At 40.5% G+C, this 23,632-nt stretch overlaps 1 protein-coding gene across 4 annotated transcripts in view; it reads right to left on the bottom strand.

Annotated features, from left to right (window-relative positions):
• Positions 1-23,632, bottom strand: part of TTC12 (tetratricopeptide repeat domain 12) — a 50,685-nt gene that overhangs the window by 26,577 nt on the left and 476 nt on the right. For all 4 annotated transcript variants that reach the window (XM_033121376.1, XM_033121377.1, XM_033121378.1 and 1 more), the window contains exons 2-7: positions 22,434-22,506; positions 9,807-9,970; positions 9,222-9,243; positions 8,498-8,575; positions 7,538-7,659; positions 3,016-3,075 (exon numbers count right to left, since the gene is read on the bottom strand). In XM_033121376.1, the coding sequence (XP_032977267.1) occupies positions 3,016-3,075; positions 7,538-7,659; positions 8,498-8,575; positions 9,222-9,243; positions 9,807-9,970; positions 22,434-22,491 (504 nt within the window). In that variant the 5' untranslated portion in view covers positions 22,492-22,506. The remainder of the gene's footprint in view (positions 1-3,015; positions 3,076-7,537; positions 7,660-8,497; positions 8,576-9,221; positions 9,244-9,806; positions 9,971-22,433; positions 22,507-23,632) is intronic.

Below are 23,632 nucleotides of genomic sequence, written 5' to 3'. Positions count from 1 at the left end.
AAGACATTTTGATGACAAGCAGGACATAAAGGGAAATACGATGATAGCTCTGATGGCTATTCCAGAAAGAGTTCCAAAATTGTTTTGAAAGGTGGACTAGGCACTAGCATAGGTGCATAGCTTCTCAAGGGGAGTACTTGGAAGGTGACCGTAGTGATATTCAGCAATGAGGTATGTAGCACTTTTTCTAGGATGAGTTCACGAACTTAACTGTCAGACCTCGCACTATGTTTCAGATGATGCCCAAACAAGCAGATGGAAACCTGCAGGAGGCAGCTGAAATGCAGCCTGGGAGCCCATGGGGAGGTGGGGACTGGAGAAGCAGTTCTGAGCGCCACTTGCAGAGATGAGAGTTGAACCCATAAAAGGAAATGAGAGCCTTGAGGGAGAAACTGTACAGAGAAGAAAGGCAGGGAGCGGAGGACTGAACCCTGGAGAATTCACAAAGGGAGGAATTAAGGAAGCAGGAAAGGAATGGACAAGGGAAAAGAGGAAACTCCAGCACTGCGGCTCAGGAGAGCCAAATGTTCCCAGAGCCTTCACCAGCAGAGCACCAGGGATACAACAGGGGAAAACAAGCCAGAGCCTCAGAGCCTTGTCCATGCCTACTGTGTGTCACCAGGAGGGGCACAGTGTGACTCCGCCTTCCTCAGACACGGAGGAAAGGGCTTCTAATGGATTTTCTCCCTTTCCTTCTTTGATCATGTGTCAGCCCTCACCAGGACTATCTCGGGTGAACCCCAGGTCCCTTAAAAGGAATCCCGCCTTCAGAGGAAGATGAGTCGTATTGTGCAGGAAGCATCCTCCTGAGAAAGAAATGATTCTGATCCTAACTGAAACCCGCTTCGCTGCCTTATCTTCCCTGACAAGGAACATCAGTCTTGAAATATCATCACATGGGACTGTCTCTGCCAATTCAGAAGTTTCAAAAACTATTAAATTGGCATGAAAGTACTACTATTACTAATAGTGCTGTGCCACTGACATTCACCATGGATATATTACTTTTAAGGAGAGTGAAACTTTCTCTTTTAATTCACAGCTTTGACGTAGAGCCAACCATTGTTAGTGTTTCAAACTCCTTATAGATTTTTTTCCCATCCCTCCAAGTGTTTACCCAAACCTCTTCAACTGGGAGCCTCACCGGTCATTTAACGAGACTGGCTGCTGAGTGGCAGCGTTTCTTAATATCAGCTCTGTTGGGCCTGCTATGCCTGGGTTTCACTGCTCATCAGACTGTGCTTCCACTGACATTTGGGAACAGAGCCGTGTATTACCCTGAATCAGCATGATGGTGTGCCAAGCTCTTCAGTCCTTTTCAGATCAGAAAAGATACTCCTGGAAGCCCCACAATGAGAGACCCCCAGCCGGGGACTGTGGGGTTTACAGTTGCAGTGGAGAGGCTGTTCTAGTCGATGGTTCAGAGCTCCAGCTCACAGTTAGACCGACATGAGCTGTGTGATCCTGCACAGGTTACTTAATTCAGCTCCAAGGCCACGTTTCCAGGTCAGAAAAATAAGGAGAACAGTGGTACTAAACATAATAGAATCGAATGTTTCGAGGCTCAAGTGACACAACTCATGGCCAGCAAGCAGCAAATGGTGGCTTTTGCTGTTGTTAGTAAAACTGAGGAAACCATCCTTGCCTCTCTCTTCTGAATGATGGTAGAAAAAGAAATCATGATCCAATAAAGTGGCAAAGCAGGTTAGTGGATCTGTGCAGGCACTGTGAAGCCCTGACGTCCTCAGCTTTGGGCAGTTCCTGTAACGTCAAGACTGTAACGATGCAATGAGACAAGACTTGCCACCATATCTTCAAAGGGATAAACAAAATCAAGCACTCCAGATGGCAGTTTTGGAGGGTCCCTAGTGTTTTGTAAACATTATTAGTAAAGCTGAATTTTGAATTCATCCGTCTCCTTGGCTTATCCTCTCAATAAACAATAAGGAAGCAGGTGTAGCCCAGGTGCTGCTGTCAAATGTGCTCGTTTGGGGCCATGTGCTTGTTCAGCGGGGGGAGGTGTGCTGTACCGGGAAGTCAAGTCACAAGATAAGCCTGGCACGCTCTCCAGACACTTCCATTTTACTTGATTATAAGTTATTTAAAATAATATGGATATATTAAGACAAACACATACATTTTATGGAGTGTAATGCAAAATTCTCAAGAATTTTTAAGATAAAGTACATGGTTAAAAAGAAATTTCACGCTCTCTGCTTCCAGACCCTCCAGGGCCTCCTGTTTGTTCATTAACTTGAGCAAGGAAGTCTGGGAAGCACTGGTTTGGGTGGTTTAGTCAAAGCCCCCATATGACAGAGTAATTTAGGGGAATGTGGATTAAGGGATATTTAAATATTTAGTCATCTGAAATAATGTTCCTAAGAAGTGATCATGATATTTCTCTTTTAAAAACTCTAATATTTCACCAACAGGCCTTACTTCTCCCCACCTTTAATTGTCTATTTTAGTAGACTTTGGAGGAAATATCATGCATGGTATTATGCGATCTGCCTGAGGCCTGACTAGCATCCAGGCTGAACAACAGGAATTCTTTCTTCTGATGAATCCTCTACAAATAGGGGATGCTATCATATACTTCCAAATTGTTAGAGCTGCAGGGAAAAAGCACAGACTGAAGAGGAAGAACGACATTGTTGAAACAAGCTCTCATGGTTGGCTCTAGAAAGAGGAGGGAGGCATCACCCCTTCCCCATGAAGCAAAGTGTCTGATAACACAATAGCAAAGGATGAGCCATTGTAATAGGAGCCTTGAAAAGCCAGTAGTAAAAGCAGCTGCTCTGGAGTACTTACCAAGAGTGAGGTACTTTATGTATAGTAACCCCACAGACAATTTTGTTCTATCCGTTTTATCGATGAGGAAACAGACTCTGATTGCACAGCCGATACCCTTCCCACCACGATACGCTGGCAGGCCCCCTCTGTTCACTCCAGGACTGAGGCATGTGGCCCAAACAAGCCCAACTCCATCATGGGGAAAAGGAAATATTTTCTTACCCTCAGAGCCCAGTCACAATCCACGAGTGCCTTCTCATAGTCCCCAAGTTTCATGTAAGCCTGTAAAGACATAAATAGCTGATATTCACACACAGCTCTGGAGCAAGCAGTCTTTAGTTAACACAGAAAGAGCAGTCGAACAGTAGAATAGTGATGAGAAGTAACTGGTCCTTACCGGTATCAGTCAGGGTCCCAGCAGGAAGCAGATGGCACACTCACGCTCAGATGATAACCGAGGACAGTTTAATAAAGGGACCGCTTACAAGGTGAGGACAGGGCTTAGAGTAACCAATAGGAATGTTACAGAACCCCAGGGCTAGCAACAGGGGACAGCCATCACCCCTGCTAGGACCGCAGGGGCAGGAGGAGGAGCAATGACCAAACCAGAGAGGACGGCTTTGTGAAAAGCGACACCTAATGAGAGCTGAGGCCTTTAGTAGAGCTGAAGCTGAGGGAATAAATAGCCCAGTGTGACTATCCTCTTTCCTTCTGGCCTCATTGGCTGAACCCAAATAGGAGTGAAAAAGCAGGGAAGTCAAGGGTCCAGTCCACAGAGGTCCATCCTCAGGGCACAGAGCAGGGCAGGGAAGGATGTGAAAGAGCAAAAGAAAATACTCAGCACACGAAACACACCTACAAAGGAGAGCTAGCTTCTAGAATCTACCCCCCCCAAGAATATTCCAGAAGGAAACCAAACGATACAGGGAATCAAAGAGATAAGAAGTGCTGGTGAGAATGTAGAAAAATCAGAACCCTCGTACACAGCTGGTGGGAATGTAAAATGATGCAGCCACTCGGGAAGACGGTATGGTGGTTCCTCGGAGATTAAACATCGAGTTACCATATGATCCGGCAATGCCACTCCTGGGTATATACCCAAGAGGACTGTAAACATGTTCACAGAGAAATCTGTGCACAAATGTTCATAGCAGCATTATTCATAATAGCCAAAAAGTAGAAGCAATTCAAATGTCCACCAACCGATAAATGGATAAATAAAATGTGGTAGAGCCGTGCAGTGGTATGTTATTCAGCAATGAGAAATGCCGATGCGTATCACAGCATGGATGAACCTTGAAAACACTGTTAAATAACAAAAGCCAGGCACAAAAGGAAAAACCTTTTATGATTTCATTTACATGAAATGTCCAGAATAGACAGATGTATAGAGACAGAAGGTACAGCAAGTCCTGGAATAACACAGTTTTGCTCAGCGTCATTTCATTATAACGTTGATGAGATGCCGTAGGAAATGAACTCTTGCTTATATTAATTAGCTGATGGTAAAACTCATTTCATTATACATCTTTTTGCTTAAAGTTGCAGAAACTGGACTTACTATAGATTAACGGTTGCCTAGAGCTGGAAGTGGGGGGGGAGATAGGGGTTTTGGGGGTGAACCACTTAAAGGGTTTCTTTTTGGGATAATAAAAATGTTCTAAAATCAGTTGTGCTGATGGTTGCACAACTCTGTGAATATACTAAAACCCAGTGAATTGTGCACTGTAAATGGGTGAATTGTATAATATATCAATTACATTTCAATAAAGCTATTACCAAAAAAGATAAAGTTCTGTTTCTTTCTTCATGAGCACAGCAAGAAGGAAAAGATACAGGAAATAGGCTGACATGTAAGACTCAGACCATCACCATGAGCACGGGGCCGAATGTCTTGGAGCACTCTCTTTTGGGACTCCCTAGAATTGGCAAAAATCTGGAAAAGTAAGAATTGACTCAGAATTCTGTGATCCACTCACACTAAACTAAATTTAGTTAAATTATAATGTCAAAGAACTACTGGCATATAAACATATGAAAGGCTATTTACTTAACAGCAAGCACAAAGACTACCGCACCTTCTGTATTAATTACGGGACACAATAGGTGGTCAATAAACTCTTATCAAGTTGCATGAAGTAGACTTTAAGCACTCTTCTTCTGAAAGTTCCCTAAAAAGCAGCAATGATCACCCTTGTCGTGCGGGGGACCCTGCTCACTGCGCCATTTGTTGTGCAAGGCAGCCTGCAGGGACTCAGCTCCTGCTCCCCTCATAAGAACGCAGGACATAGCTAGGCCAAAAAGGAACACCAGAGAGCCATAGATAGGGGAGTCATACCACTATAGTCTCACTGGAGGCTGGATCCACATGACCTGCAACCTGCTGTCCGCTTCTCTGCCTGCGACCCAACCGACTGACCAACCAACGCAGCCGCAGCAGTTATATCAGTGGCTAAGTGGCTAACTGGTTACAGCTGATGGCCAACTACCCACATCTGACGGCCATCTACTACCAGAGTCAGCACCCCTCCACGTGAGGCTGAGAGCCTGGAAACTGCTCTCTGGGATTCTGTGCCCACAGTAATGCTTTCATTAACTCGAGTTCTGTACTAATTGAAGTTGACAACGCTGAGCTGGCTGTTCTATAAAGCACCATCCTTTCCTCCAGGGTTTGGGGTTGCATTTGAAAGTCAGAGGATGTGAGGAAGAAAATAGGATCCTTCTAGACAACTGTAGCCATGATTATATCACAATGCTATTCAGTATACATTCAGATTTGGAGAAAGTCTATATGGGCTTCAACATTTTCTCTAGAGCCTTTTACTTTTTCTTTTGTTCTTTTTAAAGCTTGGATTGGACATCCTATAACTTCCCTGTACTCTTTCGCTTTCCCACATTTTTAGAAATACTTTTTCCAAATGATTTATCTAAATTACACCAGCAATCTATTGATCATAACATTAGCTCCAGGAGAAAAACAAAGCGATGAAAGGGTAGGTTTTCTCTCTAGCAAGCAGACACACTCAATTCACAGGGTCCTTATTAAGTGTTTGCTAACACTGCATGCAAACAGGTGAGGCATTTTAAAAATAGTCAATGGTTTAAATGATTTCTAACACCAGGCAGCACATTTTGCATTTATTTGTCTCCAAGTAAGCTTTCTCTTTGGGAAAGCTAGAAGGAATTCCTTTTCCCAAGTTTCCATTGCATTTGGTCCTTATTTTTAATCTATAGTCATTCTTAATGTAATTCTCCAGAACCAATCAAAGTGCATTTAAACTTGAGTACAATAAAAATGTAACTAATTTAGATGAATTAGGACATAGACCATCTGAATTAGATATGTTTGACTTACACATAACATTTTAAAAGCAATTCAATTTTACTGCTTTCAAATAAGTTCAGAGTAACAAGACTGAACAAGCATCAATAGGTAAATATTTCAGAGACCAAATTTAGTGATAAATATAATTATTTCATTAATTGTTTGCATTTAAATGTTTCCTTTTAAGTGTCAACAGAAACTTAATTCCCTTAAATTGACTTATTGTGCCTCCAGTGTTATGTAACTTAACAAGGATTTATTGAACATCTGTTATAAATAAAATATTAAGGGTAAAAAGTATATGGCAGGTTTTGCCCTCAAAAACTTTATGACCTAGTTAGGGTGATATGACAATTTTTCTCCACAAACGGGACTAGGTAAATGACATCTCCACTCTAGTCTGATTTACCCAAACTGCTGAACTAATCAAGTTACACTGTGCGTGGATTTAGTTATCATTAAATCACTGTCACTTCCCAGACTTTTTTGCCTTTTAATGTCCTGTTTCTAGCTTTCAACACTTCCTCAACATACCACAGCAGGACACTGAAATTGGAGTTGATGAGGGCTCTTCCTCTTGCAAATGACACGGCATCAAGCTCATCTCACACAGGTCCTGCTGACGCATCCTGACTATTGGATAATCATGTCCATGCATCTGTCAATTTTTCAGGCCTGGGCAACAGGAGTTCTACCACACACAGACTCAAGTACTTTTCAAAGATAAAGTCACAGGTGACATTTTTGTTTCAAATGAGAACTATCAACCTTGTCCCTTCATGAAGTAGTAGATAGTAAACATCTGGGAGATAAATTTTACCTGGGATTCCAGGAAACCGCGCTCAACTGTAATACAAAACTCATGTATCAGGGATTGCAGAAACTCAAAATTTCTGAGACATTTGCTCTCGGCCCATCAGCTATCCAGCCACCCCAGTCACAGAATCTTAATCAAAGAGACTGATACAATGCAAGAGACAGTAATGGAAGAGTAACCTCAGGAGCTAAGACTACCATTCAAAAGGAAGCTGGGCAAAACCAGTGGTGGCAGAGTTCCAAGGTCATTTCATTCCACTAACTTGTTAGTTTCATACATGTGGAAAAGTGTCTGGTAACCATCAGTGATGGGCTGGAGCTGACTTATCCTATGGAGAGAGCTAATTATGTGTAGCTCTTCCCAAGTCCTCCTTCAATTGTTTCAAATCGGTAGATTGAAATTGGACCATGGTAAGAATATTCGCACCATGGAAACTGGCAAATACTCCATACAAATCAGCTTCCCCCAACACCCCAACCAGAGCCAGTTGTTAAACATTTACCAGCACACCACTGGTCCCATCTAGTCTCATTTTCTCTGATTTCACAGGGTTAGTGGATACTATTCCCTGAAACCCATGGTCACATTGTGGGCTCACTGACCTGGGCGCGGTTGGTGTACAGCACTTTCATGTCCTTCAGCTTCTCCAGACCATCACTGTAGCACAGGATGGCCGTTTCATAGTCGCCTCTGACAAATGCTTCATTCCCCTTTTCTTTCAGGGCTATGAGAATAAGAGTCATACAGGTGAACTCTCTCAACACACTGGAAAATTCTTTTAGACTCATTCCCCTGATTTTCCAACTCCACTCTGAAGATCATAGTGTCCATTGATCTAAAGAGGACCTGTCACTTGTTTCTCTCTGCAGGTATTTCAGGGTCTGCTTCTTTAAGAAGTCTTTTCTCTGAATTCACCCCAAGTCTTCTAAATAGCTTCTCAGAAAAAGTAAATGTTTCTGCCTCAAGGCTCAGAAACACTCCACACTTGCCAAAAAGACCAAGTCTACACACTCAATGTTTCATAAAGAGTCGAACAACTCATTTTCTAGCAAATATGGCATCATTCAGATCTGCAGTTTACATACCTCTGGTGGTATAAAATCAATGTTGAAAGCATTCTTCTGTCATGTATGTCGCCTGCCACACATACAACCTCATCTCTTTCTTTTCATTTCTCCTCTCCCTTCTCACATCTTTGTTTTTCTGTTTCATTTTTCTGTTTCACTTCTCCATCAATGCCTCAGGCTACCCACTCTCATCACGATCCCTACATTCCAAGCATTGTTTAGTACTGGTCTATCTGACCTGCCAGGTCTACGCATTGGCTTTAGAAAGAGGTTTGACTGGAGGCTGACTGAGGGCTATGTCCTACTCCCTGCTTGTTAGAGCCGTGACAGAGCACAGCCCACAAGTGTTTCTGCCTGGGCAGGTCCCACTGCCTCAGGCCCACCATGAACCCACTGACTAGAAATCCTGATGTCCTCAGATATCAGCAAATAGACTCATGTGCTCATTCTAGCACAAATTATCCCAGCTATTAAGAAGTGAAGACCAACAGTTACCATCTGCTAAGACTCTGTTTTCCCTTCTTCTCTTGGCACGTTCCTTTGCATCCTTCTCCACAAATGCCAAGAAGGCCTCTGACCGCAGAGTGATTTCAAATGTTAGAAAGAAAAATCCAAATACTATAATCAGTTCTTTAGCTCATATTCAGAAGAAAGCTACTTTAAGGCTTTTGGAGCCACATTTCTCATGCATACACATACAGGCACACGCACACATCCACGCACATGTGCGAGTATGCACGCATGCACGTGTACACACACACACACACACACTCTAAAGCAACCAAAATGACATCTTCTTAACCTGACAAGATAATCTGTGTGATGTATTATTATACATGATGTCTACATCTATACTTCAAATTTGAATTATGCCATTTCAAAGAGTTTTTCCTTGAAGACAGACTTTTTGTTCCATTTAGCATAACGAGCTTCTGAGCTGAGCAACAGAAACTATCTGGATCCCATAGGAGCTAAGAATAAACTGGAAGATACAGAATAACTGAATTCAGTTTACAAAGATTGGCCAGGAGGAAACAGAGCAAAACCTCTGAGAGCTGTTCCCTCTGATCGCTAGTAACAGAACGGGGTGATCAGTAGGTTTTTGTTCCTGGGTTGCTTGCAAACCCAGTGGCTCTGATTAAAGGGTCTGGAAGCTACAGTCAATAAACACTGATCCTAAATAAATAACACACATTGGGAAGAGAGATGCTGTCCTTACCTGAGTTTATTTCATCTGCATCCTGCAGGGCACAGGTTATCATAAAAACAAAGAAACAAATTTAAAAAAACATTCAAATTGATAAGTATATAAACCAAGAAGGTATCAGTTACACATGGAAAATAGGGTCATTTCCTTTAACCATCAATACTGAAGGGCCCCAAATTCAGGGGACTTGCTTTGAATCAGGAGATTGATTATTGGGCACATTGTCATGGGGGCCAAGTCTGCAGAAACAAGGGTGACAGATCAAGGGACCCCAGCTGTGCCTATATGAGTTGGAAATATAAGTTAGTAGAATATATTACCCTAACAGTGCAGCTTAAATATGGTGACAAGCTCAGGGAGTAGAGAGGCCGAATTTTCACTAAAACAAACCCAAAGGGTTGTTTAAAGATGACTCAGGAGGAGCAAGAAAAAAAATCAGAGTTTATACTTCCTTGTGGAAAATAAATCCAGTGAATCTAAAAAACAAGACTATGTCAGCCTCACCAGACAGTTTGAGACTAAACTACTACTTCCTCTGAATCAATACAGACCGCTTACTGTATCTACTTATATGACTCCAGAATAGAAAAAGGAAACCTTCGTAGGAGCTTGTGGAGGACTGATCATGGTCTTGTTCAAGGTGGTCCTGCATCCGTCCTCCTCTTGGTCTTCCTCTGTAAACAGGAGTCTCTCTTCTGTCTTGAGGACAGCTTTCTCTTGCACAACTGGGTCCTCAGAATTCATCTCCTGGATTAAATTGGCTAGAGAAGAAATCAGATGCGAGTCAGTCAAACAAGGTCTTTAAAAGGAAAGACTTCTCACTAGAAAGGATGGTGCAGAACATTCTTAGGGAAGAACTTTTATGTTTCCAGTTTTATTGAGGTATAATTGACATATAACATTGTGTAAGTTTAAGGTGTACAATGTAATGATTTGATACATATTGTGAAATCATTCCCACAAGATGGCTAGTTAATACATCCATCTCCTCACATAATGACACCTTTTTTTTTAACGGTGAGAACATTTGAGATCTACTCTTTTAGCAACTTTCAAGTATATAACACAGTATTGTTAACTATAGTCACCATACTGTATGTTAGATACGCAGAACTTATTCACCTTATAACTGGAAGTTTATACCCTTCAACCAACATCTCCCCATTTCTTCAAGAGGGTTCTGAATCAGAAGCAAAAATTAGAGCAATTAGAACAAATGAGAAAAAATCAAGAACAGGATTTGTTCTGTCTGGAAAAAGCTGCAGGAGAATTTAACCAAGGCCTTCAAGGAAAATAATTTTAAGCCATTTATTTAATTCAACAATAATTTATGGAAAGCTTATCATAAGTTAGATATTATGCAGAATGCTATAGATAACAATGACAAATAAAAAAGATCCTAATTTTTGAAGAGCTTACAATCTTGTGTGGGAGACAAACAGGTAAATAAAGGCAGCTCTGAGATCACAAAACAACAGCCCTTATCCCTATCCTTATCTGTCTTCACTTTACTGCCCATGCAGCTTAGATCCCATGGTCCATCACTTAGGCACCATCCTGCCCACATCCTGAACTCCCTTACCCTCCCACTCCACCTGCCAGACAAAACTCCAACTCTATATGAATCCAAGCATCCACCTCTCTAGGCCTTTATTAAGGATGTTGAGTACTGATAAGGACAGACACACCTGGTGGAATTGGTCCTAACACAACTTGACTGTCAGTGATGCTCAACGATCCTATGTTCCTAGCACGATTCTGACACCAATTGCAATGTGCATGTTTTTTTTCCCCACACCACCAAGCAAGTCTCTGACACCAGCTGGATATCCTACAATTCAGCTTAATTCTGACACTATCTACCTAGAGATAGCAGCAGATCCCACAGGTTAGGGGCTCAGTCCTACAAGACTGCCCATCCCCCTCACCCCCCGAACTTCAGAGGCCAATTGAAAGTCCAGGTTGTCACCTGCACTTCTGACCAAACAGCTATAGATTGGAGGTTCCCACGACTTCCTCCTCTGGTTTGATTAAGCAACTCACAGAACTCAGAGAAACATTTCATTTATTAGATTACCATTTTATTATGAAACAGTATAACTTAGGAACAGCCAGATGGAAGAGATGCATAGGGCCAGGTATGTGGGAAGGGTCTGCAGAGCTTCCATGCTCTCTGAGTGCTCCGCCCTCTCCAGAGCTCCCAGTGTTCACCAACCTGGAAGCTCTCGGAACCTCCGGCCTTTGGGTTTTTACGGAGGTATCGCTACATAGGCACGACTGATTAAATCATTGGCCAATAGGGATCAATTCAACCTCCAGCTCCTCTTCCCATCCTTAGGATCCAAGTCACTCATTAACATGACTCAGGTGTGGTTAAACGGGGTTTATTATGAATACCAAGAAAACACTTAGCTGTCTTATCACTTAGGAAATTCCAAGGGTTTTAGGAGCTCTGTGCCAGGAACAGGAATGAAGAACAAATAAATATTTCTTATAAATCACAATATCACACCCAGGCAAGTTATCCTATCATTCTCCCAAGGACTTTAAAATATTCTCTCCAATCTAAACCTGACCATTTCAAACAGATGACCTTACTTATTAAAGCAGAGAGGAAAGAGATGCCATCAGAAAGGAACTCCAACTACCTGCTATCAAAACTAAAAATTGCCGAAAAAACAGCGGCGTGAGGTGAGCCTCCTGAAATCTCCCCTGGAATTTACAACAAATGGAACAACTATAATTCCACAAAGGACTCCCTGCACAGTAGATATTGTGTTTCCCCGAAAATAAGACCTAGCCAGACAGTCAGCTCTAATGCGTCTTTTGGAGCAAAAATTAATATAAGACCCAGTATTATATCATTTATATTATGTTATATTATATTATATTATATTATATTATATTATATTATTATACCTGGTCTTATAGAAAAATAAGACCGGGTCATATATTAATTTTTGCTCCAAAAGATGCATTAAAGTTGATTGTCTGGCTAGGTCTTATTTTCGGGAAACAGGGTAGGCAAGACTAAGAGGCATGCAACTGAAATCATCTAAAGGTGGGCAAATAGGGCGAGTGGGGGAGGAGGGAAGCTGGAAGTGTGACGACGCAGGCTGTGTGGGCAAAAGGACACAGACGAGAGCTTGGAGCTCCCAGCTCCCTGCATTCTGGAGCTACCGCAGTTATGGGAGAGGGAAGAATTCAGACTGCTAGGGCTCCACTTATGGCCCACATTCCTGCCTGAGGGATCAGCATACAGCACGGCTGAACCCAACGCTCATGGCAGAGACCTTGGAGCAAAGACTGAGGGAAGAAGGGTGAAAACAGCGGTTTAAGCCCTCACTGCTGCCAAGCAGAGGACGGAAGACTTAGGCATGAAGTCTAGCCGCCTTACCCCCACCCTCCAGTGCTAGAAGCAGAAAGGTAGCAGTGTCAGATCAAAAGAATACAATATCCACAGCTGTGAGAACTGTGGCCCGCAGCCATAGACTCGCAGCACAACTAGTTCCGGCAAAGGGGAGGGAGCCGTGGAAGCAGGACTGGCTGTGGTGGTGGTTGCCACCGTTGCTCTGGGCCACCTCTCACAACCTACCCCGCCCCTGTCCCCACGTATCCCTGCAGGATTAAACAGAGCTGCTGAAACACACGGGCTCTGAATCTGGTGCAGGAAGAGCTTTGGAATTTCAGAAGTTCTCCACATGCACCTAAAGAGGATGTGCCCTGTGATCCAGGCGATCTGTTCACAGAGGAGAAGCCCACCTTCCAGGGAATACCCCCATTGTGTGAGAAGCCGGAATAGTGCAGAGAAAATACAACACTACAGCGTGAGAGAGAATAAAAGGCTGCAGTCAGAGAGAAAATAAAACATTCTACCAACACCTACTGGAAAACAAAAGAAATACCTCTTTCTATCAACCTGTTGCAGAACCCACTCCTGTAGATGTCTAGGAAGAGAAATAATAAATCATTAATTGCCATGAATAACCAAGGTAAAAAGACAGCACAGAAAGGAAACGAAAAGTCTCTAGAAAATGAATTTAAAGACATAGAAATATGTGACTTAAATGACAGAAAATTCAAGATTGCAGTTCTTAAAAAACTTAACAAGGTGCAAGAAAACAGACATTTTAACAAACTCAGAAACACAATCAAAGAACAATATGAACATTTTACCAAAGAGACTGAAATTAAAAAAAAAAACACAAATAGAATTTCTGGAGATTAAGAACTCAATAGAAGAAATGAAGAATGAAATAACCAGCTTAGGTAATAGAATTGACCAGAGGAAGGAAAGAATCAGTGACATTGAAGATAGAAACCTGGAAATGACACAGATGGAAGAAGAGAGACACTTAAGACTTAAAAGAAATGAAAGGACTTTATAGGAACTTTCTGACTCCATCAGAAAGAGCAATGGGCATACCAGAAGGAGAAGCAAGGAAAAAGGGAATAGAGAGTATATTCAAACAAATAGTCAATGAGAACTTCCCAAACTTGTGGAAAGAACTGGATCCTCGAATCCAAAAAGCAAACAGAACACCTAATTACCTCAGTCCCACAGGCCTTCTCCAAGGTACATTGTATTGAAGCTGTCTAAAATCAACGACAAAGAAAGAATCCTGAAGGCAGCCAGGAAAAGAAGACAGCAATCTACAAAGGAAAGCCCATCAGATTATCATCAGATTTTTCAGCAGAAACTCTACAAGCCAGGAGGGAGTGGAACCAAATATTCAAACTATCGAAAGAGAGAAATTATGAGCCAAGAATAATATATCCAGCAAAGATATCCTTTAGATATGAAGGAGGAATAAAGACCTTTTCAGACATACAGAAGCTGAGGGAATTTTCTAACACACGACCTGCACTATAAGAAATACTGAAGGAGGCTAAAAGAATACAAAACCTTGAGTAATATCATGAACAGACAAAGGCAGGAAATGGCAACCCCTACACCAAGTAGGACACTATATATTTAAACATAACATACTGGCTAAAGAAGAAAAAAAAAAACTCTTAAAAAAAGAGGAAAAAGACAACTTGCTACTGCAGTGCAGAAATCAACTCACAGCATAAATAGGAATATTTTGTGACAACAAAAACATAAAAGGGGAGAGAGAAAAGGCCTGAACTGGCACTTGGGAATGGAGAAAGTAAGCATACTGAAGAAAATGGAATACTTAAAATATGAAACTTTCTTTTACATAAACTTAATGGTACCTATTCAAAAAAAAAAAAAAAAAATCCAGAACTGAAATATACAACACAAAAAAAGAAAAAACAGAGGGAAAAATCATAGAATACCACCACACTGTAATAAGAGACAGCAAAAAAAAGGCAAAGAAACAATTGAGACACCATCCCAACAGAAAATCAGAGATAGAATGATAGGAAATTTTCATATAATTACCCTAAATGTAAACGGACTGAACTCACCAATAAAAAGGCATAGAGAAGCAGGTTGGATCAAAAAACTAAACCAAACCATATACTGCCTCCAAGAGACACATCTCAGCTACAAGGACAAACACAGACTCAAGGTGAAAGGGTAGAAACTGACACTCCAAGAAAATGGTTTTCAGAGAAAAGCAAGCGTAACCATGATGATATCATATGAAACAGACTTCAGGATAAAAAAGGTGACAAGAGACAAAGATGGACATTTCATAATGATAAAGGGGACTATACAACAAGGAGACACAACATTCATCAATATTTATGCCCCCAATCAGGGAGCACCGAAATATATCAAGCAACTACTAACAGAACTAAAGGAAGAAATCAACCAAAACACAATTAGAGTAGGGGACCTAAATACATCATTGACAGCTATGGATAGATCATCCAAACAGAAAAATAAATAATGAAATAGCAGCCTTAAATGACACATTAGATGAAATGGACATAATTGACATTTATAGAGCATTTCATCCCAGAACATCAGACTATACATTTTTTCTAGTATACATGGAACATTCTTGAGGACAGACCATATATTGGGACATAAAACTAGCCTCAGCAAATTTAAGAAGATTGAAATCATACCAAGCATATTCTCTGATCACAAGGCTTTGAAACTGGATATCATCTGCAAAAAGAAAGCAGGAAAATCCACAAATACGTGGAGGTTAAACAACATACTTTTAAAGAACGACCAGGTCAAAGAAGAAATTAGAGGAGAGATCATAGATACATAGAAACAAATGACAATGAAAATATATCCTACCAAAATTTTTGGGATGCAGCAAAAGCAGTTTTAAGAGGGAAATTTATATCATTACAGGCCTATCTCAATAAAGAAGAAAAATCCCAGATAAATAACCTCATGTTACACCTTAAGAACTAGAAAAAGAAGAAAAAATGAAACCCAAGTTCAGCAGAAGGAAGGATATAATGAAAATTAGAGCAGAACTAAATGAAATAGAGAACAAAAAGACAATAGAAAAAATTAATGCTGAAAACAAAAGAGCTGGTCCCTTGAAAAGATTAATAAAATTGACAAACCCTTGGCTAGACTCACTAAGATAAAAAGGGAAAAGACACAAATAAACAAAATCAGAAATGAAAGAGGGGAAGTTACCATGCATGCCACAGAAATACAAAGGATCGTCCAAGAATACTATAAAGGACTATATGCCACCAAATTCAATAACCTAGAAGAAATGGACATGTTCTTAGAAACATATCGCTTTCCTAGGCTGAATCACGAAGAAGCGGAAAATCTAAATAGACCAATCAACAATCAGGAAATTGAATCAGTCACCTGAAACCTTCCCAAAAGCAAAAGTCCAGGATAAGATGGCTTCATTCGTGAATTCTACCAAACATGGGATGTCCTACTTCATCCCAGGGGCACAAGGATGGTTCAACATATGCAAATCGATCAATGTTGTATCCACATAAACAAAATAAAGGACAAAAATCACATGATTATATCAATTGATGCAGAAAAAGCCTTTGACAAGATAAAACATCCATTTACGATTAAAACACTTAATAAAATAGGTATAGAAGGAAAATACCTTAACATAATAAAGGCCATATATGACAAACCCTCAGCTAATCTCATAACTAACGATGAAAAAACTGAATCCCAGTGCTCTACATTCAGGAACGTGACAGGGCTGTCCCCTATCACCTCTGCTTTTCAACATAGTGTTGGAAGTCCTTGCCAGAGCAATCAGGCAAGAGAAAGAAATAAAAGGCATCCAAAATGGGAATGAAGAAGTTAAATTGTCACTCTTTGCAGATGACATGATGTTATATATGGAAAACCCTAAAGACTCCACCAAAAAACTATTAGAAACAATCAACGAATACAGTAAGGTTGCCAGCTACAAAATCAACGTACAAAAGTCCATTGTATTCCTACATACTAACAATGAAATCTCAGACAAAGAATTAGAAAAACAATTCCTTTTGCAATTGCAGCAAAAAGAATAAAATACCTAGGAATAAACTTAACCAAGGATGTGAAAGACCTATATGCTGAAAAGTATAAGACATTTTTTAAAGAAATTGAAGAAGGCACAAAGAAATGGAAAGACATTCCATGCTCCTGAATTGGAGAATCAACATAGTTAAAAAGGCCATATTACCCAAACCAATATACAGATTTAATGCAATCCCCACCAAAATCCCAATGGCATTTTTAAAAAGAAATAGAACAAAAAAATCATCAGATTTGTTTGGAACCACAAAAGACCCCGAACAGCCAAAGCAATCCTAAGAAAAAAGAACAATGCTGGAGGTATCACACTCCCTGACTTTAGCTTGTACTACAGGGCAACAATAATCAAAACAGCATGTTATTGGCAGAAACACAGACACATAGACCAATGGAATAGAATTGAGAACTCAGGAATAAAACCACATAAATATGGACAGATAATTTTTGACAAAGAAGCAGAAAACATACAATGGAGAAGACAGCCTCTTCAATAAATGGTGCTGGGAGAATTGGAAAGCCATGTGCAAAAGAATGAAACTGGACTGCTATCTGTCACCATGTACCAAAATTAATTCAAAATGGATCAAAGATTTAATCATAAGACCTGAAACAATAAACTGCATAGAAGAAAACATAGGTACTAAACTTATGGACCTTGGGTTCAAAGAGCATTTTATGAATTTGACTCCAAAGACAAGGGAAGTAAAAGCTAAAATAAATGAATGGGACTATATTAAATTTAAAAGCTTCTGCACAGTAAAAGAAACCATCGACAAAATAAAGAGGCAACCAACTGAATGGGAGAAGATTTTTGCAAACAGTGCCTCTGATAAGGGGCTAATATCCAAAATATACAAGGAACTCATGCAACTCAACAACAAAAAAACAAGCAACTCAATTGAAAAATGGGCAGAGGACCTGAAAGGGACATTTCTCCAAAGAGGACATACAAATGGCAAATAGACATATATGAAAAAATGCTCAACATCACTAATCATCAGAGAAATGCAAATAAAAACCACAATGAGATATCACCTCACCCCTGTTAGAATGGCTATTATCAACAAGACAAATAGTAACAAATGTTGGAGAGGCTGTGGAGAAAAAGGAAGCCTCATACACTGTTGGTGGGAATGCAGACTGGTGCAGCTGCTATGGAAGGCAGTGTGGAGGTTCCTCAAAAAATTACGAATAGAATTCCCATATGACCCAGCAATCCCTCTCCTGGGTATCTACCCAAAAAAATCTGAAAACATTTATACATAAAGAAACGTGTGCTCCAATGTTCATTGCAGCTAAATTTACAGTGGCCAAGACATGGAAGCCACCAAAATGTCCTTCGATAGATGAATGGATAAAGAAGTTGTTGTATATATACACAACGGAATACTATTTGGCGGTAAGAAAAGATGAAATAGGAGCATTTGTGTCAACATGGATGGATCTTGAGATTATAATGCTAAGCGAAATAAGTCAGACAGAAAAAGCAGAAAACCGTATGATTTCACTGATATGTGGTATATGAACCAAAAACAACAAAAGAACAAGACAAGCAAATGAGAAACAAAAACTCATAGACACAGACAATAGTTTAGTGGTTACCAGAGGGTAAGGGGGGTGGGGGGTGGGAGATGAGGGTAAGGGGGATCAAATATATGGTGATGGAAGGAGAACTGACTCTGGGTGGTGAACACACAGTGGGATTTATAGATGACGTAATAAAGAATTGTACACCTGAAATCTATGTAACTTTACTAACAACTGTCACTCCAATCAACTTTAATTAAAACAAACAAGCAAACAAAAAAACTACAAATTGCCAACATCTACAGCCATCCTCCTTACTACATGGATAAAGTATCCCTCCTGGTATTCTTTTCCTGTGCTCACCATACTATCATCTTGTTTTGCGTAATCAGGAACCTTGCATCATCAACTACGTCATTTCCACAATATTTTCAACTTCTCCCATATTACCAGCTTCTTCCCATCGATATTTATACAATTTAAATCTCTCCCAAGGCCCTATCTCCTCTCCTTCACAACTAAACTTCTTAAAGGCATTTTCCTGTTCCCAGGTCTTTTCCCACTTGAAGGTAATTTTTCACATCTTTTAGTTGTCGAATATTTCAAACAAACAGAAAATAATGTAACAGATGTTTTAATGCTTAGTATTTGTATCATTTTTTTTGCTGCATAACACACCACCCCAAAACTTAGTGCTTAAAACAACAATCATTTATTTAGCTTTATTTAGTTCACAAGTCTCTAGATCAGCAATTTGGGCTGGGCTTAGTTGGCCAGTTCCTCTGGTTTTAGCGGGGCTCATACATATGTCCATGGCCAGCTGTCGTCAGTCAGCTACGTGGCTCTCTTCTGACAGTTGACTGGCTGTTGGCTTGAGCAATGGGAGCAACTAGGGAAAGTGTGTCTCATCTTCTGGCAGGGGTTTCTAAGAGTGGCATGATTGAAATTCCTACTGCACAAGTACTTTCCAAGCTTCTGCTTGTGTCGTGTTTACGAACATCCCTTTGGACAATGTAAGTAACATAACCAACCCAGATTCAAGAATGGAGATACAGACTCTACTTTTGATGGGAAGAAAGGAATCTGTGACCATTTTTGCAATCTACCAGAGTATTTGTGTATGTATGTGTATTTAGTCATCTTAAATAAATGGTTTTATAAAATGTGCGTTCTTTTGCAACGTATGGATATTTCACTTGATTCATTTCCATCATTGTATATACCAGTTAATCCATTCTCTTATTGATAGACATCCAGGTGTTTTTTAATTTTTGTGTGACAGGAAATAAATGCTGAATTGAATATCTGTGTACATAATTCTTTGTGCACATATGTGACATATTCGTTGGGATAAGCATCAATTTTTACTCCTACCAGCAGTGTACAAGAGTTCTCATTCCTCCACATCCTTGCTAACACTTGCTATTGTCAAACTTTTAAATTGTTGCCACTCTAATGGATGGGAATGGTATCTCATTCATGTTTTCATTATGGTTCGGATTGAGCATCTTTTTATTAGTTTATAAGCTATTTGGATTTGCTTTTCTGTGAACTGCTTGCTCCTATTCTTGGCCAATTTTCTATTGGGTTGTTTGTCTTCTTCTGATTTCTTTATATACTCTGGAATGGTTATACATATTTGAAAACATCTTCTCCTTGGGTATGGTTTGTCTTTCATCTGTTTTATGGCAACTTTTGTTGAAGAGAATTTCTTTTTAATTTTAATGTGTTAAATGCACCAATATTTTCCTTTATGATTTATGTCTTTTGTGTATTTTAAAGTTACACATATACTCTCTCGTGTTGTCTTCTAAAAGTTTTAAAGTTTTGTTTTTCTCATTAAGGCATTTCATCCACCTGGAGTTGACGTTTGTGTAGGGCACCACTGCCATTTGTTGAAGAGTCCCCACCTTCCGCAGTGATGTGCTGTGCCATCCCTGTTGCATGTGTGAATCTGCTTAGGCTCTTCATTGCATTCTGGATTACTCGACTTTTCCACCACCAAAACATCCTGCATAACTACAATCGCCTTATAATAAACCTGAACATCTGGCAGAAAGAGCTATCCCACGTCATTTTTCTGCAAAATTGTCTTGATTATATTTTCATTCATGGATTGATTATTCTTAGCCCTTTGCTCTTCTGTGGGAACTCGAGAATCAGTTTGTTAAATTCTAAACAAAACACTTTTAGGATTTTAATTTAAATTGTACTGAATGTAGAGAATAATTTGGGGAGAACGTTGATCTTTGATTTCTAGCTTCCAGAACTGTGAGGAAATAAAGTTCTGTTGCTGAGGCCGCCCCCCAGCCTGTGGTATGTAGTTACAGCAGCCCAAACAGATTAATACACCTCCCTGAAGTGAGGTAGAGTCTCTTGCACTTTGCAAGTCTCTCTTTGTATCATACATCACACTTGAAATTACTTGTTTAGTGTCTGTTTTCACCATTGGACTGTAGATATCATGAAGAAAGGTAGTTCTTGTTTATTGTTACTGTACTCTCCAGTGCTTAGCAATACTAAATTCATAGCAAGAGCCCAAGAAATGAATGTATAGAATCTATACACATGTGGCTACATAAATTATAAATGAAATAAAATTAGAAATTCAGTTCCTCAGCAGCACTAGCCACATTCCAAATGCTCAGTAGCCACATGTGGCTACTGATTACCACAGTGGACAGTGCAGGTTACAGAACAGCTCCATCATCACTTTGAGTATGAAGGGAAGTTAGCCAAGTATAAAAAGATGGGGAGGCAGAGGGAATGACAGAGGCAACATGCAGGGTATGTTTAGGGAACTAGAAATATTTTCTTGCTGCTCAAGTATGAGGTGGGAAGAGGAGAGAGGTAAGGAGAGGTCATGGGAGGACTTACGTCCTGATGAGAGCTTGAAGTTTATTGTGACTGCAGAGAGAATCCAAGCAGAGAAGTGTCTGGGTCAGATTTGCATTTTAGATACATTACTCTGTGGGGAGTGTCAGCCTAGAGGCAGGAAAAACAATCAGAGGGTTGCTGAAATAGTCTGCGTAAGAGAACCAGAACAAAGGGAAGATTGGGGAAGATGGAGCTGGAGAAAGAAGCCAAACTTGATGGTTGATTGAAAGTAGGGCTGAGAGACGGGAGTCTGATGTGACTTGTAAATTTCTGGATGGTGGTGCCACCTACTGAGACTAGAATGAAGGTGAAGGTAGGAGAAGCAGGTGCTATTTGAGAGGACAGAGGGGGAAAAGATAACTCAATTTTGGACACATTAATTTGCAGTGTTTGTGGGATACAATGGATGTGACAGTTGGCGCAGAAGTGGGGGCTCAGAAAAGAAAGCTGGGTGGCAATTGAGATGTGAGTGTCTTTAGCAAACAGGTGGTAGTTAAGACCATGTGCTTGGACTAGACCCCCTGAAGAGAGGGGGTGGGCCAAGGCCAGAACTGCACAGAACAACATTCAGGGATGGACAGAGGAGAGGCCCACGATGAGCACAGGAACACACTATGGTTGTGTCACTTATCAAGTTACTCAAACTGCTTTTAAAATCATTTTATTCTTTGGAACCAGAGAACCTGCTGGAAGCAGCAATTTCAACATATTTCTAGAATATGTAAGGTTTGTTTGCTTGCTTATCGTTAGTCTCAAACAAGCTGCCTGAAGTACTGACTGCTTTGGAATCTCATGAATGTGGCAGGTGGGATCAGAGTATGTCCTCTGAGATCCCACTGTCTTAGCTGAGGAAGGGGTCTTCTTGAGTCAAGAATGAGAGACGGAGTATGCCAACCACGAGCCATCAATGGAATTTCACAGATCCTGAGGGAAAGCCATTTGATTTTGCCTCAGCAGCTAAAAAACAGAAATGGCTCTACTTTAAAACGAGAGGTATCCCAGACTGATCAACGGGGCACCTAAGTGATCTCCTTGAAGGGGATAGATAGGCTTCTTGGCGATGGGGAAATGGAAACTTCTTTTGACCTGATTCTACATGGAAAGGGGGCAAAATATGGCAAAGGCAAAATATGGCTGTCAGCCTGAATTCCAACAGAAAGTTAACAGTTCCTCTGATACCAATTAAGAGCCAGAAAATACTGTCCCCAGAATATAATATTACTTACTTCTCAATGCCCTATTTAATTTCAATCACATTTTTTCTTAAGAGTCATAAACCTGTTGAGCACCCCAGGAACTAACTTAATCATTTCTCTTTAGTCACTCCACCTCTCTAAAGTAGAATTTATTTATGATTCACTGGTACTTACTGATTTCATCCACATTTTTAAGAAATTTCTGCAAGTCTTTCTCTTGATCGCCAGCCATGGTGAACCAGAATCCCTGAGAGAGGCAGAATAAATGATGAAAATTAATAATAATGAAACACTAAACAGAATTTGTCAGGCTTATTAGCCTTCTAAGACTAAAAGCCAAGTGATTGTTTTTAAGATGGATTTGTGTTTATAAATGTCATGAATAACAGCAGGATGATGTCTTTCACTCTGACTGCTGTTAGGCCAAGTGACACTCATTATTATTTGTGGTGATACCTCCCTCCACTGGGGAAACCACTCTGCAAAATGTCCCTCCAAAGCCAACATCAACCGCTGTGATTCAGGGACCTGGCGGGGAGGAGAGAAGCTGACAGGCCTCCAGAGATGGAGGATGCTAATTCTTGACTTTGATCATGACAGACCAGACCAGCCTAGCCAGAAGCCTGAAACTGGCTATATGACAGGTAACCAGAGATGGGGCAATTTGCAACTTAATGTCCAAAATTGTTTAAAATATAATCTTCTGACTTGTTTCTGAGGAGTGAAGAGAAGCTACACGTTGGCTAAAGAGATTAGTACTTGACGGGCACCATGCACCAGGGTCTCCTCTCTTCTCCAGGTACTTCAGATTTATTACCCCTCAGTTGTTTCTGAGTGAAAAGAAGCATGAAGTAACTAGTGGTTCCCAAAGGTTCATCCATAGAACATAAAAATCATCCCCAAACTTGTTAAATACACAGATTCCTCAGCTTTAGCGCCAGAGATCCTCCGTCAGTAAACTTGAGATAGTAGTATCCAGAAATGTATCCTTTTAAACACTCTCCAGGTGATTCTGACTTACAGCTAGGTTTAGTAGTCGTGTAATGCACCTGCAACTGGGAATTTGAAATTTGCCACAAAGAAGCTGTGAGTTATTTGATCTGAGACTCCATTAATTACAAACTGTGTGGCCTCAGCAAAAGTCACAACCTCTCTGAGCTTCAGAGTCCTCATTCATTCTATGGAATCAGTGAGGACTATCCTGGGGATTAATTTTAAAGCTCTGGGCACCTATGAGTGGTAAGTGCGAGGCATCCCTAGCTATAAAATCGGGGTGAGGATGTGTGCTAGGGTACTTTTCTAGCTCTAACATTTTAGACTCCCGCGGAACTAAGGAGGAACAGAAGAAAGGCTCAGAACTTTCACGGCCAAGC

This window comes from Rhinolophus ferrumequinum, chromosome 11 (genome assembly GCF_004115265.2).
Source record: "Rhinolophus ferrumequinum isolate MPI-CBG mRhiFer1 chromosome 11, mRhiFer1_v1.p, whole genome shotgun sequence".
Lineage (NCBI taxonomy): Eukaryota > Metazoa > Chordata > Mammalia > Chiroptera > Rhinolophidae > Rhinolophus > Rhinolophus ferrumequinum.
This window is presented reverse-complemented; position numbering and strand designations above follow the sequence as displayed.